General features: G+C 43.7%; 1 protein-coding gene across 1 annotated transcript in view; it reads left to right on the top strand.

Annotated features, from left to right (window-relative positions):
- The window catches only part of LOC126080709 (mucin-2-like), a 37,355-nt gene extending 35,874 nt beyond the window's left edge, over positions 1 to 1,481 (top strand). Inside the window, exons 55-58 of the mRNA XM_049891888.1 lie at positions 285 to 413; positions 568 to 607; positions 953 to 1,079; positions 1,244 to 1,481. Of these exons, the coding sequence (XP_049747845.1) occupies positions 285 to 413; positions 568 to 607; positions 953 to 1,079; positions 1,244 to 1,481 (534 nt within the window). The remainder of the gene's footprint in view (positions 1 to 284; positions 414 to 567; positions 608 to 952; positions 1,080 to 1,243) is intronic.
- The last annotated feature ends 12,327 nt before the right edge of the window (positions 1,482 to 13,808 follow it).

Genomic DNA, 13,808 nt, shown 5'->3' with positions numbered 1-13,808 from the left:
AATGTCCCTTTGTCCACATAACATCTCAGGTTCTGAGGTTTAGGGCACAAATGTCCTTTTTGGCCCACTATGGGCCGGCACTTGTCCCTGGTGCCCCCACTGGGGGCCACTTGTTTCAAGGTCCTGGCCCCACAAACCTGTTCTGCCAGAGGTGCTGCGTTTGACCCGGGGTTGGGGACTCGGCCCAGCCAGGGTGTTTCTGGTCTGTGCTCTGGGCGGACCAGGGTCTGGGGGGCCCCACAGGTCTGCTGCTCGCCCTAACCCAGTCTTTGCTCTGCCCCCAGCCTGGGGACATGAAGCAAGACCCCAAGAACAACTGCACCTTCTTCAGCTGCGTGAAAATTCACAACCAGCTCATCTCCTCTGTCTCCAACATCACCTGCCCCAACTTCGACGCCAGAGACTGCCTCCCGGTGAGCAGGCTGAGTCCCCACTGGTGGGGCAGCAGGAGGCCCTGTGCTGGGGGCCCTTCTACAGGAACTACCCCTCCCAAACTCCAAGGCAGGAGGGGGTGCTTGCCCTTCAATGTGGGGGGCTCTGGCTCATTCTCATCCCCCTCCCCCCCAGGGCTCTGTAACCCTCATGCCCAATGGCTGCTGCAAGAAATGTGAGTACCACCTCGGGTGGGTCGGCACCTAGGTGGGGTCTGGCAGGTGGGCTCAACCTGGGCCTCCTTGAGGGAGTGGAGGCACCCCTGTCCCCTCTGTGCCTTCCACTCACATCTGGATACTAAGGGGATGAAACTGGGGTGTTGAGGGAGCTGTAATGCCATCCCAGGCAGGAGCAAGACAGAATCCAGTTTGCCAGCAGGCAGCTGGAGGCGGGTACTTGCCTCCCTGGAGAGTGGCTGATGGCAGTTTGCTTGGGGTGGAGAGAGTCCCATCCCAGGGACCAAGAGAGAGCAGAGAGGGAGCCTATGTAATCCCCAGAACCCCACCTCACCCTCTTTCAGGCACCCCCCTCAATGAGACCAGAATCCCCTGCTCCACCATCCCGGTTAGGAGGACAATCACACATGCAGGCTGCACCAACACGGTCAACATGAACTACTGCTCGGGGTCCTGCGGGACCTTCGCCATGTGAGTCCCCATGCTATGGGGGCTGTGCGGGCCACGGGGCCTTTCCTGCCCTGCTGGGGGCGGTGTGGGTTCCAAGTCTTCCTGGAGGGAGTGATCCTCACCCCACTCCCCCTCCCCAGGTACTTGGCTGAGGCTCAGCCCCTCACCCCACTCTCCCTCCCCAGGTACTCCGCTGAGGCTCAGTCCCTGGACCACAAATGTTCCTGCTGCAAGGAGGAGCGGACCAGCCAGCGTGAGGTGGTGCTGCACTGCCCGGGCGGTCGCTCACTGCGGCACACCTACACCCACATTGAAAGCTGCCTGTGCCAGGACACCACCTGCAAGCTCCCGCTTGCCCAGCCCACGGCCCTCAACCGTGACCGGCGCTCCGCCCCCGGGCCCGGGCATCCCAGGAGGCCGTGAGCTGCTGGAATGGCCGTCCAGACCCTACCTTCCTGCTGGCCCCAGCCCATCTGCTGACCCTCTGAGCTTCCTTGCTTCCTGACTCGGCTGGTCTTTTGCAGATATTTATATTCCTAGCCTTCGTCCTCTCCTTTGCTTGCCGGTAATAAAGTCACGCAGAGCTGCCTCATTGGTCTGTTTTGAGTTGGTACCATGAGTGGGTCTGGGTGGAAGGAGCTGCTGGGTGGGGGCCAAGGTCCAGCAGATTCATGAGGGTAAGGTAAGGTGGACAGTCCCCACAGGACAAAGGGGACATTGTGCATATACACAGATGGGCCTGACCTTCGCAAATACTATGTACAAAATGTGATCCCCAGTAACCACCTTCCCTTGCCCGCCCCCCCAAGAAACTGTCCCACTCCTGGTTTGTGCAAAGCCCGTCAAGATGCAGACAGTCCCCTTCCAGGAAGCCCTCAGATCCTGACCTTTTAAAAAGGAGTCTCAGGTCCCTTTGACAGACATTTCTAGGGTTTCAGCTGTGCGAGGTCTTCATCCCAGCCCCAGGGAGCCATTATGGTTCCCAAGCAAGAATGCACACACATGCGCACATGTCTGCATGTGTGTGCATGTGTAAGCATGTGTGTGAAATGTGCCCACCTAGTAAAATGGGGCTTTATACTGAGAAAAATAGTGAAGGTTCAGCTCACGCACCAGGAGGGCAGGGCGAGGGCTCCTACAGCCCAGAGACAAAAAGGAACAAGGTTAGGATGTCTTTGCTCACCACTTCACTTTAACTTTGTGCTGGAGGTCCTAGCCAGTGCAATAAGACAAGAAAAAGAAATGAAAGGCATACAGATGAGAAAGAAATATGTAAAGCTCTCCTTATTTGCAGGTGTGTGTAGATAACCCTAACAGCCCTATAAAATATCTATTACAATGTATAAGTAAATACACCAACATTGCACGATACTAGGTCAATGCACAAAGATCAATTATATTTCTATATCATACAAATGCACAATTAGAAAATGAAATTAAAGAAAACAACTTTATAACAGTATCAAAAATAAAATACTTGAGAATAAATTTAACAAAAGCTGTATAATACATGAACACTAAAAACTACAACACATTACAAAGCAAAATTTAAAAATACTTAAGTAAATGGAGCAGTATACCACAGTCATGGCTTGGAAGGTAATATGGCTGCCCTCCCCAAATGGATGTAAAAATTAGTACAATCCCAAAGTTAAGTTGATTTGAAGTTGACTTGAAAATTTACATGGAAAGACAAAGCACTTAATACAACCAAATTTTTTTTGAAGAAGGACAAAGTTGGAGAGCTCACCTTACCTGATCAAGACACAGTATAAAGCTACAGTATTAATACTGTAAATATGCTGTATTGGCACAAAGATGTTGTTGTTAGGTGCCAATGAGTTGGTTCCAACTCATGGTCACCCTATGCACAACAGAACAAAAAGGTAGGCATATAGATCAGTGGAACAGAGTAGAGAGACTAGGAGTAAATGCATACTTTTATGATTAATTGATTTTCAACAAAGATGCCAAAGTAATTAATAGGATAAAGATTGCGATGGTTAAGGTCAACTTGGCTGGGCCGTGATTCTCAGTGGTTTGGCAGTCTTATGATGTTGTGATCACTTCCATGATTAGATTTGTTATAATGTGATCACCTCCATGATGGGATCTGCTGTGAGTAGCCAATCAGCTGAAAGGGAGTTTCCTTGGGTTTGTGGCCCGCATCCAATGTAGGTGGACTTTCTGGCAAGGCTCGAGGGCTTTTGCTCACTCTGGATCCTGCAGCTGGCTCCTGTTCCTCTGACCTCCAGTTCTTGGGGACTTGAGCTAGCAGCTTACCTACCGTCTTGTCTGCCGATCTTGGAGTTTGTTGATCTTCACAGTCTTTGAGCAAGAGCCCTGCTGTCTGATCTGTGATCATGGATTTGCCAGCCCCTGCTGCTATGAAATCAGGAGAAGCCTCTATCCTGACCAATGGACTTAGGACGTTCCAGTCTCTACAACAGACTGAGTCATTCCCTTGATATAAATCTCTCAATATAAACATATATTTATATGTTCTACTGGTTTTGCTTCTCTAGAGAACCCAGCCTAAAACGGAGATAGTCTTTTAACAAATGATGCTGGAATGACTGGTTATTTATATGGAAAAAAGTGAACCTCAACCCTTACTTAACACCATACACAAAAATAATACACCTAAGTGAAATAGGTAAAACTATTAAACTTCTAGAAAAAATATAGAAGAAAATCTTTGTTTTGGGATAAAATAAACAAACAAAAAAAGGATAGGCAAAGTTTAAAGACACCCACTTGTGGCATTTTCATTACAACACCCCTAGGAAATTAAGACATGAGAGGCTGACTGCAAAATGATACAAGCAAGATTTTCATTTCTGTATCTTAATTATGGTAGTGATTACATGACAGTATACCTTATTAAAGATTATCAAACTGTACAGTAAAATGGCTGTATTTTATTTTATATAAATAATACCTTAATAAAAAATTTAAATGAGCTTAGTTGCTCAATAAACATCCATCATTTATTTAGCTCATGACTCTGCAATTCGCAGTTTGGGCTGTGCTTAGCTGGTGTCTCTTCTAGTCTGGACTGGGCTCACTCGTGAGTCTGTTGTCAGCTGGTGGGCCTGCAGGGCTGGCTGGTTCATGCTGGCCTTGGCTGGAACTGCTGGGTTGATGGAGGCCTCTCCCCAAGTTCTGTCATTCTCCAAAAGAAGCCAATCATTCACGTGGTGGCCAAATTGTTCCCATGAGCAGTTAGAGGACAGGAAGGGCACTTTTCATGTCTGCTTGTGTCATATTTGCTGCTGTTCCATCGGCCAAAACAAGCCATGTACGTGGCTGGGTGAGTTTCCAGGAGCTGCCGCTTGGCTTAAAACAACAGAAATTTATTCCCTCACAATTCTGGAGGCCAGATGTCCAAAATGAAGGCATCAGCAGAGCACATTCCCTCTCAAGGCTCTAGGGGAGGATCCTTCATCGCCTCTCCCAGCTTCTGGTGGCCCCAGGCACTCCTTGGCCTATGGCTGCATGGCTCCACATCTGCCTGTGGAATCACATGACCATCTCCTTCTCTCCCTGTGTGTCATCTGTGTTCTCTCCCTGTGTGTCATCTGTGTTCTCTCCCTGTGTGTCATCTGTGTGTCTCTTATAAGGACACTTTGCAGGATGAGCTCATTTAAGAGCCTTCGCTTAATAACATCGGCAAAGACCTTTTTCCAAATAAGGTTACATTCACAGGCTATGGAGCTGGAGCATGGAGAAATCTGTTGGGGGCCACCACCCAACCCACTATGATAGCCAAGCCCAGACCAGTGTGGGCATGGACACAGGGGGGTATGAAAAATCAGAAGCTTTACTACACTAAGGTCCCTGGGTGGTGCACATGGTTTGGACTCAACCACTAACCTAAAGGTTGGCAGTTCAAATCCACCCAATGGCACCATGAAAGAAAGGCCTGGTGATCTGCTTCTGTAAAGATTACAGCCAAGAAAACTGCATGGATGCAGGGGAAGCCAGCAAACCTGTTCAAGGCAAGGTCATGGTAGCTGCATAGACACATCCAAACTCCCTGAGAGACCAAATTGCTAGGCTGAGGGCTGTGGGGACCATGGTCTCAGGGAATACCTAGCTCAATTGGTATAACATAGTTCATAAAGAATATGTTCTACATTCTACTTTGGTGAGTAGCGTCTGGGGCCTTAAAAGCCTTTGAGCGGCCATCTAGGATACTTCACTGGTCTCACCCCTTCAGGAGCAAGGAAGAATGAAGAAACCTAAAGATACAAGGGAAGACTAGTCCACATCTACCATGGCCTCCACCAGACTGAGTCCAGCACAACGAGATGGTGCCTGGCTACCACCACTGACTTCTCCGACAGGGATCACAATAGAGGGTCCCAAACAGAGCTGGAGAAAAATATAGAACAAAATTGTAACTCAAAAAGAAGGACCAGACTTGCTAGCCTGACGGAGACTGGACAAAACCTGAGCGTATGGCCCCTGGATGCCCTTTCAGCTCAGTAATGAGGTCAATCCTGAGTTCACCCTTCAGCCAAAGATTGAACAGGCCCAGGGAACAAAACAAGACTAAAGGGGCACACCAGCCCTGGGGCAGGGACTGGAAGGCAAGAAGGAACAGGAAAGCTGGTAATAGGGAACTCAGGGTTGAGAAAGGGAGAGTGTTGACATGTCATGGGGTGGTTAACCAATGTCGTAGAACAATGTGTGTACTAATTGATGAGAAACTAGTTTGTTCTGTAAACTTTCATCTAAAGTGCAATTAAAAAAAAAAAAAAAGATTACAGCCAAAAAAAAGAAAACCCTATGGAGCTCAGATCTACCCTGTGACACATGGGGTCGTCACGAGCTAGAATCGACTTGACGGCAACGGGGCTGGTTTTGGTTCTACTGCATTAGGCGACACACACAAAACCAGGGGATAGAAAAAGTGGGAAAGCTGGCCATCTTGTTTTGGAAACTTGCACAACCTTGATACCAAAATAGTTCGTGGTAGTGAAGGAAAGAAAGTGGGACACGAATCTCATTTGTTAACATAGATGAAGAAGCCCTAAACAATACATGAGCAAACCCAATCCCAAGGCCTACATAAAAAACCATTCCCTCAAGAATACGTTAGCAGAGCGGAGCCAAGAAGGCGGAACAGACAGATGCTTCCGGCGAGCCCTCTTTACAACAACCACCTGAAAAAACAAGTGAAACGAGTATATTTGGGACAAGCTGGGAGCCCTGAACATCAAAGACAAGCTTAGACAACCAACTGAGGGGCAGGGGGAGGAAGAGACCATTCGGAAGCGGAGAGGAGTTACTGGACCTGAATCGCGGGGACCCCTCAGGCACCATTCCTGGGATGGCGGTAGTGGCGGTGGTGGCGGGCTGGTCCTAGTGTTCGGCTGCAGTTTCCTCAGGGAGAAGCAGCAGCCACACAGCCCACTCACACTTCTGGAACCTGAGCAGAAGGGCGCTCTCGGCAAAAGCTAAGGACTTGCGGATATTTTACCGCCCCCCCCCACCCCCAGCCAGCTTCAGAGGCTGAGTCCCTTGGCCTGAGATAGACCCTGGTGAGCACCTGGAGCCGTCCTCCCGGCCTTGGGGAAGGAAAAAATTTCCAACTGGGGGGAAAAGATAATTTGCCAGCTCCATTAACTGGGGGAGCTCAGGACAGAAGCGACTCCTGTCCAGGCATAAACTGTTCATGGACCTTGAGCACCTTTCCCTTCTGCACGGACCCTTGTGGGCCTGTTTCGGGAGAAGAGGCCCTTGTTGGCAAACTTCAATCATTTCAGTGGTGCGGTGGAGCGGTGGGTGTTTGACATTTGACATTGCTTTGCCTATTAAACAAGGTCCTCACCTACCCTCAACAGGGACCTAAGGAGGGTGGCTCCACTTGGGTCGCCCAGCCACCTGCGACAGGGGTCCAAAGATAACTGGTACCTCCCAGTCCTTACAACAAAAACTTTGGGTGCCCACGGTCCCTCTGCAGAGCCCACCCACCAGCACACTCTAGGGAACAGAGACATGCTTTCCTCAGAGACATTTGGGGGTTGGTTCTCAGCCCCCTGCCTTGTTCAGAGTGTGACCTCCTGCTGCAATCACATACCAGTATATATGCCAATCACCCCTGCCCCTCTAAGACTGTAGGACAGAGCCGTACCACACACTTGATATCAGCTACCTGGAAACCTGAGCTGAATTCATACAAGAAAACTGAATGGACTCCAAGACTGATATACCTGATAACAGCTCTAGCCAGCTGGGGACAGGACACCAGAGCTCCAAAGGTGAAAATAATCAAGCTAGCTCAGTCAAGCAACCCACAGGAGTATACCAAAACAAAACAAAGCAAGGAGCTATGACACAGTAAGCAAGCATAAACTAGTACAATAACTTATAGATGGCTCGGAGACAACAGTCAATATCAAGTCACATAAAGAAACCGGCCATGATCACCTCAACAGGCTCTCAAAACAAACAATCCAGGGATCTTTTAGATGAAAGTGCATTCCTGGAATTACCAGATGCAGAATACAAAAGTTTAATATACAGAACCCTTCAAGACATCAGGAAGGAAATGAGGCAAAACGCAGAACGAGCCAAGGAACACACAGATAAAGCAACTGAAGAAATCAGAAAGGTTATTCAGGAACATAACGAAAAGTTTAATAAGCTGGAAAAATCCATAGACAGACAGCAATCAAAAATTCAGAAGATTAACAACAAAATTACAGAATTAAATAACTCAATAGAAAGTCAGAGGAGCAGAATTGAGCAAGTAGAAGCTAGAATTTCTCAACTCGAAGATAAATCACTTGGCAGTAATATATCTGAAGAAAAATCAGATAAAAGATTTTTAAAAAATGAAGAAACCTTAAGAATCATGTGGGACTCTATCAAGAGAAATAACCTGTGAGTGACTGGAGTACCAGAACAGGGAGGGATAACAGAAAATACAGAGAAAATTGTTGAGGATTTGGTGGCAGAAAACTTCCCTGATATCTTGAAAGATGAGAAGATATCTATTCAAGATCCTCATCGAACTCCACATAAGGTAGATCTTAAAAGAAAGTCACCAAGACATATTATAATCAAACTTGCCAAAACCAAAGATAAAGAGAGAATTATAAGAGCAGTGAGGGATAAAAGAAAAGTCACCTATAAAGGAGAGCTAATAAGAATAAGCTCGGACTACTCGGCAGAAACCATGCAGGCAGGAATGCAATGGGATGACATATTTAAAAAATGAAGGAAAAAAATTGCCTGCCAAGGATCATATATCCATCAAAACTGTCTCTTAAATATGAAGGTGAAAATAAGACATTTCCAGGTAAACACAAGTTGAGAGAATTCATAAAAAACAAACCAAAACTACAAGAAATACTAAAGGGAGTTCTTTGGTTAGAAAATCAATAATATCAGGTATCGATCCAAGACTAGAACACTGGGCAGAGCAACCAGAAGTCAACCCAGACAGGGAAACCCAAAAAAAAAAAAAAAAAGCCCAACACAGGGTAACGGTGGTGTTATTATATAAAAGAAGACAACATTAAATTAATAAAGAGGGACTAAGAAATGTAATCATACACCTTCCATATGGAGAGAAAGATACAGCGATACAAAGAAATAAAAGTTAGTTTTAAATTTAGAAAAATAAAGGTAAATAATAAGGTAACCACAAAGGAGACAAACTACCCTACTCATCAAAATAAAATACAAGGGAAAAATACAGACTCAGCAGAAACAAAATCAACAACAACAAATATGAGGAAAGGACAATATATAAAGAAAATCTACTCAGCACACAAAAGCAAGTGGGAAAAAGAAGCTGTCAATGCACAAAAAAAGACATCAAAATGATAGCACTAAATTCATACCCATCCATAATTACCCTGAATGTAAATGGACTAAATGCACCAATAAAGAGACAGAGAGTGGCAGAAGGGATTAAAAAACAAGATCTGTCTATATGCTGCCTACAAGACACACACCTTAGACTTAGAGACACAAACAAACTAAAACACAAAGGATGGAAAAAAATATATCACGCAAACAAAATAAAAAAAGAGCAGGAGTGGCAATATTAATTTCTGACAAAATAGACTTTAAAGTTAAATCCATCAGAAAGGATAAGGAAGGACACTATATAATGATTAAAGGGACAATACACCAAGAAGATATAACTATATTAAATATTTATGCACCCAATGACAGGGCTGCAAGATACATAAAACAAACTCCATCGGCATTGAAAAGTGAGATAGACAGTGCCACAATAATAGTAGGAGACTTCAACACACCACTTTCGGTGAACGACAGGACATCCAGAAAGAAGCTCAATAAAGACATGGAAGATCTAAATGCCACAATCAGCCAACTTGAGCTCGTAGACATATACAGAACACTCCACCCAACAGCAACCAACTATACTTTCTTTTCTAGTACACATAAAGCAAGCCCTAGCAGAATCCAAAACATTGAAATATTACAAAGCATCTTCGCTGACCGTAAGGCCATAAAAGTGGAAATCAATAACAGCAAAAGCAGGGAAAAGAAATCAAACACTTGGAAACTGAATAATACGCTGCTCGAAAAAGACTGGATTATAGAAGACATTAAGGATGGAATAAAGAGATTTATAGAATCCAATGAGAATGAAAACACTTCCTATCAGAACCTTTGGGACGCGGCAAAAGAGGTGCTCAGAGGCCAATTTATATCAATAAATGCACACATCCAAAAAGAAGAAAGGCCCAAAATCAAAGAATTAACCCTACAGCTTGAACAAATAGAAAGAGAGCAACAAAAGAAACCCACAGGCACCAGAAGAAAAAAAATAATAAAAATTAGAGCTGAACTAAATGAAATAGAAAACAGAAAAACAATTGAAAGAATTAACAAGACCAAAAGCTGGTTTTTTGAAAAAAAATCAACAGAATTGATAAACCATTGGCCAAACTGACAAAAGAAAAACAGGAGAGGAAGGAAATAACCCAAATAAGAAATGAGATGGGCGGTATTACAACAGACTCAACTGAAATTAAAAGAGCCATATCAGATTACTATGAAAAACTATACTCAAACAAATTTGAAAAACTAGAAGAAATGGAGGAATTCCTAGAAACACACTACCTATCTAAACTAACACAAACAGACGTAGAACAACTAAATAGACCCATAACAAAAGGGGAGATGGAAAGGTAATAAAAAAAACTCCCAACCAAAAAAAAAGCCCTGGTCTGGACTGCTTCACTGCAGAGTTCTACCAAACTTTCAGAAAGGAATTAACACCACTACTACTGAAGGTATTTCAGAGCACAGAAAAGGATGGAATACTACCTACCTCATTCTATGAAGCCACCATATCTCTGATACCAAAACCAGGTAAAGACACCACAAGTAAAGAAAATTATAGACCTATATCCCTCAATAATGTAGATGTAAAAATCCTCAACAAAATTCTAGCCAATAGAATTCAACAACAGATCAAAAAAATAATTCACCATGACCAAGTGGGATTCATACCAGGCATGCAGGGATGGCTCAACATTAGAAAAACAATTAATGGAATCCACCACATAAATAAAAGACAAGAATCACATGATCTTATCAGTTGATGCAGAAAAGCCCTTTGACAAAGTTCAACACTCATTCATGATAAAAACTCTCAGCAAAGTAGGAATAGAAGGAAAATTCCTCAACATAATAAAGCGCATTTATACAAAGCCAACAGCCAACATTACCCTAAATGGAGAGAGTCTGAAAACACTCCCACTGAGATCAGGAACCAGACAAGGATGTCCTTTATCACCACTCTTATTCAACATTGTGCTGGAAGTCCTAGCCAGAGCAATTAGGCTAGATAAAGAAATAAAGGGCATCCAGATTGGCAAGGAAGAAGTCAAAGTATCTCTATTTGCAGATGACATGATCTTATACACAGAAAACCCTAAGGAATCCTCCAGAAAACCACTGAAATTAATAGAAGAGTTCAGCAGAGTATCGGGATACAAGATAAACATACAAAAATCAGTTGGATTCCTCTACACCAACAAAAAGAACATCGAAGAGGAAATCACCAAATCAATGCCATTTACAGTAGCCCCCAAGAAGATAAAATACTTAGGAATAAATCTTACCAGAGGTGTAAAAGACTTATACAAAGAAAACTACAGTACACTTCTGCAAGAAACCAAAAGAGACTTACATAAGTGGAAAAACATACCTTGCTCGTGGATAGGAAGACTTAACATTATAAAAATGTCTATTCTACCAAAAGCGACCTATACATATAATGCAATTCCGATCCAAATCCCAAGGACATTCTTTAATGAGATGGAGAAACAAATCACCAAGTTCATATGGAAGGGAAAGAGGCCCCGGTTAAATAAGGCATTACTGAAAAAGAAGAACAAAGTGGGAGGCCTTACTTTATCTGATTTTAGAACCTATTATACCACCACAGTAGTCAAAACAGCCTAGTACTGGTACAACAACAGATACATAGACCAATGGAACAGAATTAAGAATCCAGACATAAATCCATCCACATATGAGCAGTTGATATTTGACAAAGACCCCAAATCAGTTAAATGGGGAAAAGACAGTCTTTTTAACAAATGGTGCTGGCATAACTGGATATCCATCTGCAAAAAAATGAAACAAGACCCATACCTCACTCCATGTACAAAAACTAACTCAAAATGGATCAAAGACCTAAATATAAAATCTAAAACGATAAAGATCATGGAAGAAATAATAGGGACAACGTTAGGAGCCCTAATACATTGCATAAACAGTATAGAAAACATTATGAAAAACGCAGAAGAAAAACTAGATAACTGGGAGCTCCTAAAAATCAAACACCTATGCTTATCCGAAGACTTCACCAAAAGAATAAAAAGATTACCTACAGACTGGGAAAAAGTTTTTAGCTATGACATTTCCGATCAGTGCCTGATCTTTAAAATCTACATGATACTGCAAAAACTCAACTACAAAAAGACAACCCAATTAAAAAATGGGCAAAAGATATGAATAGACACGTCACTAAAGAGGACATTCAGGTAGCTAACAGATATATGAGGAAATGTTCACGATCATTAAGCATTAGAGAATTGCAGATCAGAACTACAATGAGATTTCATCTCACTGCAACAAGGCTGGCATTAATCCAAAAAACACAAAATAATAAATGTTGGAGAGGCTGTGGAGAGATTGGAACACTTCTACACTGCTGGTGGGAATGTCAAATGGTACAACCACTTTGGAAATCGATTTGGCGCTTCCTTAAAAAGTTAGAAATAGAACTACCATACAATCCAGCAATCCCACTCCTTGAAATATATCCTAGAGAAATAAGAGGCTTTACACGAACAGATATATGCACACCCATGTTTATTGCAGCTCTGTTTACAATAGCAAAAAGATGGAAGCAACCAAGGTGCCCATCAACGGATGAATGGATAAATAAATTATGGTATATTCACACAATGGAATATTATGCATCAATAAAGAACAGTGAGGAATCTGTGAAACATTTCATAACATGGAGGAACCTGGAAGGCATTATGCTGAGTGAAATTAGTCAGTTGCAAAAGGCCAAATATTGTATAAGAGCACCAGTATAAGAACTTGAGAAATAGTTTAAACTGAGAAGAAAACATTCTTTTGTGGTTACGGGAGTGGGGAGGGAGGGAGGGTGGGAGAGAGGTATTCACTAATTAGATAGTAAATAAGAACTACTTTAGGTGAAGGGAAAGACAGCACTCAGTACAGGGGAGGTCAGCACAATTGGACTAAAACAAAAGCAAAGAAGTTTCCTGAATAAAATGAATGCTTCGAAGGCCAGCGTAGCAGGGGTGAGGGTCTGGGGACCATGGTTTCAGGGGACATCTAAGTCAATTGGCATAATAAAATATATTAAGAAAACATTCTGCATCCCACTTTGAAGAGTGGCATCTGGGGTCTTAAACGCTAGCAAGCAGCCATCTAAGATGTATCAGTTGGTCTCAACCCACCTGGATCAAAGGAGAATGAAGAACACCAAGGACACAAGGTGATTACGGGCCCAAGAGACAGAAATGGCCACATGAACCAGCGACTACATCATCCTGAGACCAGAAGAACTAGATGGTGCCCAGCTACAACCAATGACTGCCCTGACAGGGAACACAACAGAGAACCCCTGAGGGAGCAGGTGAGCAGTGGGATGCAGATCCCAAATTCTCATAAAAAGACCAGACTTAATGGTCTGACTGAGACCGGAAGGACCCGGTGGTCATGGCCCCCAGACCTTCTGTTGCCCCAGGACAGGAACCATTCCCGAAGCCAACTCTTCAGATATGGATTAGACTGGACAGTGGGTTGGAGAGGGATGCTGGTGAGGAGTGAGCTTCTTAGATCAGGTGGACACTTGAGACTATGTTGGCATCTCCTGCCTGGAGGGGAAATGAGAGGGTGGAGGGGGTTAGAAGCTGGTGAAAAGGACATGAGAAGAGGGAGTGGAGGGAGAGAGCAGACTGCCTCATTAGGGGGAGAGTAACTGGGAGTGTGTAGCAAGGTGTATAAGGGTTTTTGTGTGAGAGACTAACTTGATTTGTAAACTTTCACTTAAAGCACAATAAAAATTATTAAAAAAAAGCATTATGCTGAGCGAAATAAGTCAGTTGCAAAAGGACTGATCCCACTTATATGAAATAAGCAAATATGTAGAAACTAAAGATTCTGAATGATTACCAAGAGTGAGAAGAAGGGTGGAAGGGGGAT

This window comes from Elephas maximus, chromosome 7 (genome assembly GCF_024166365.1).
Source record: "Elephas maximus indicus isolate mEleMax1 chromosome 7, mEleMax1 primary haplotype, whole genome shotgun sequence".
NCBI lineage: Eukaryota > Metazoa > Chordata > Mammalia > Proboscidea > Elephantidae > Elephas > Elephas maximus.
This window is presented reverse-complemented; position numbering and strand designations above follow the sequence as displayed.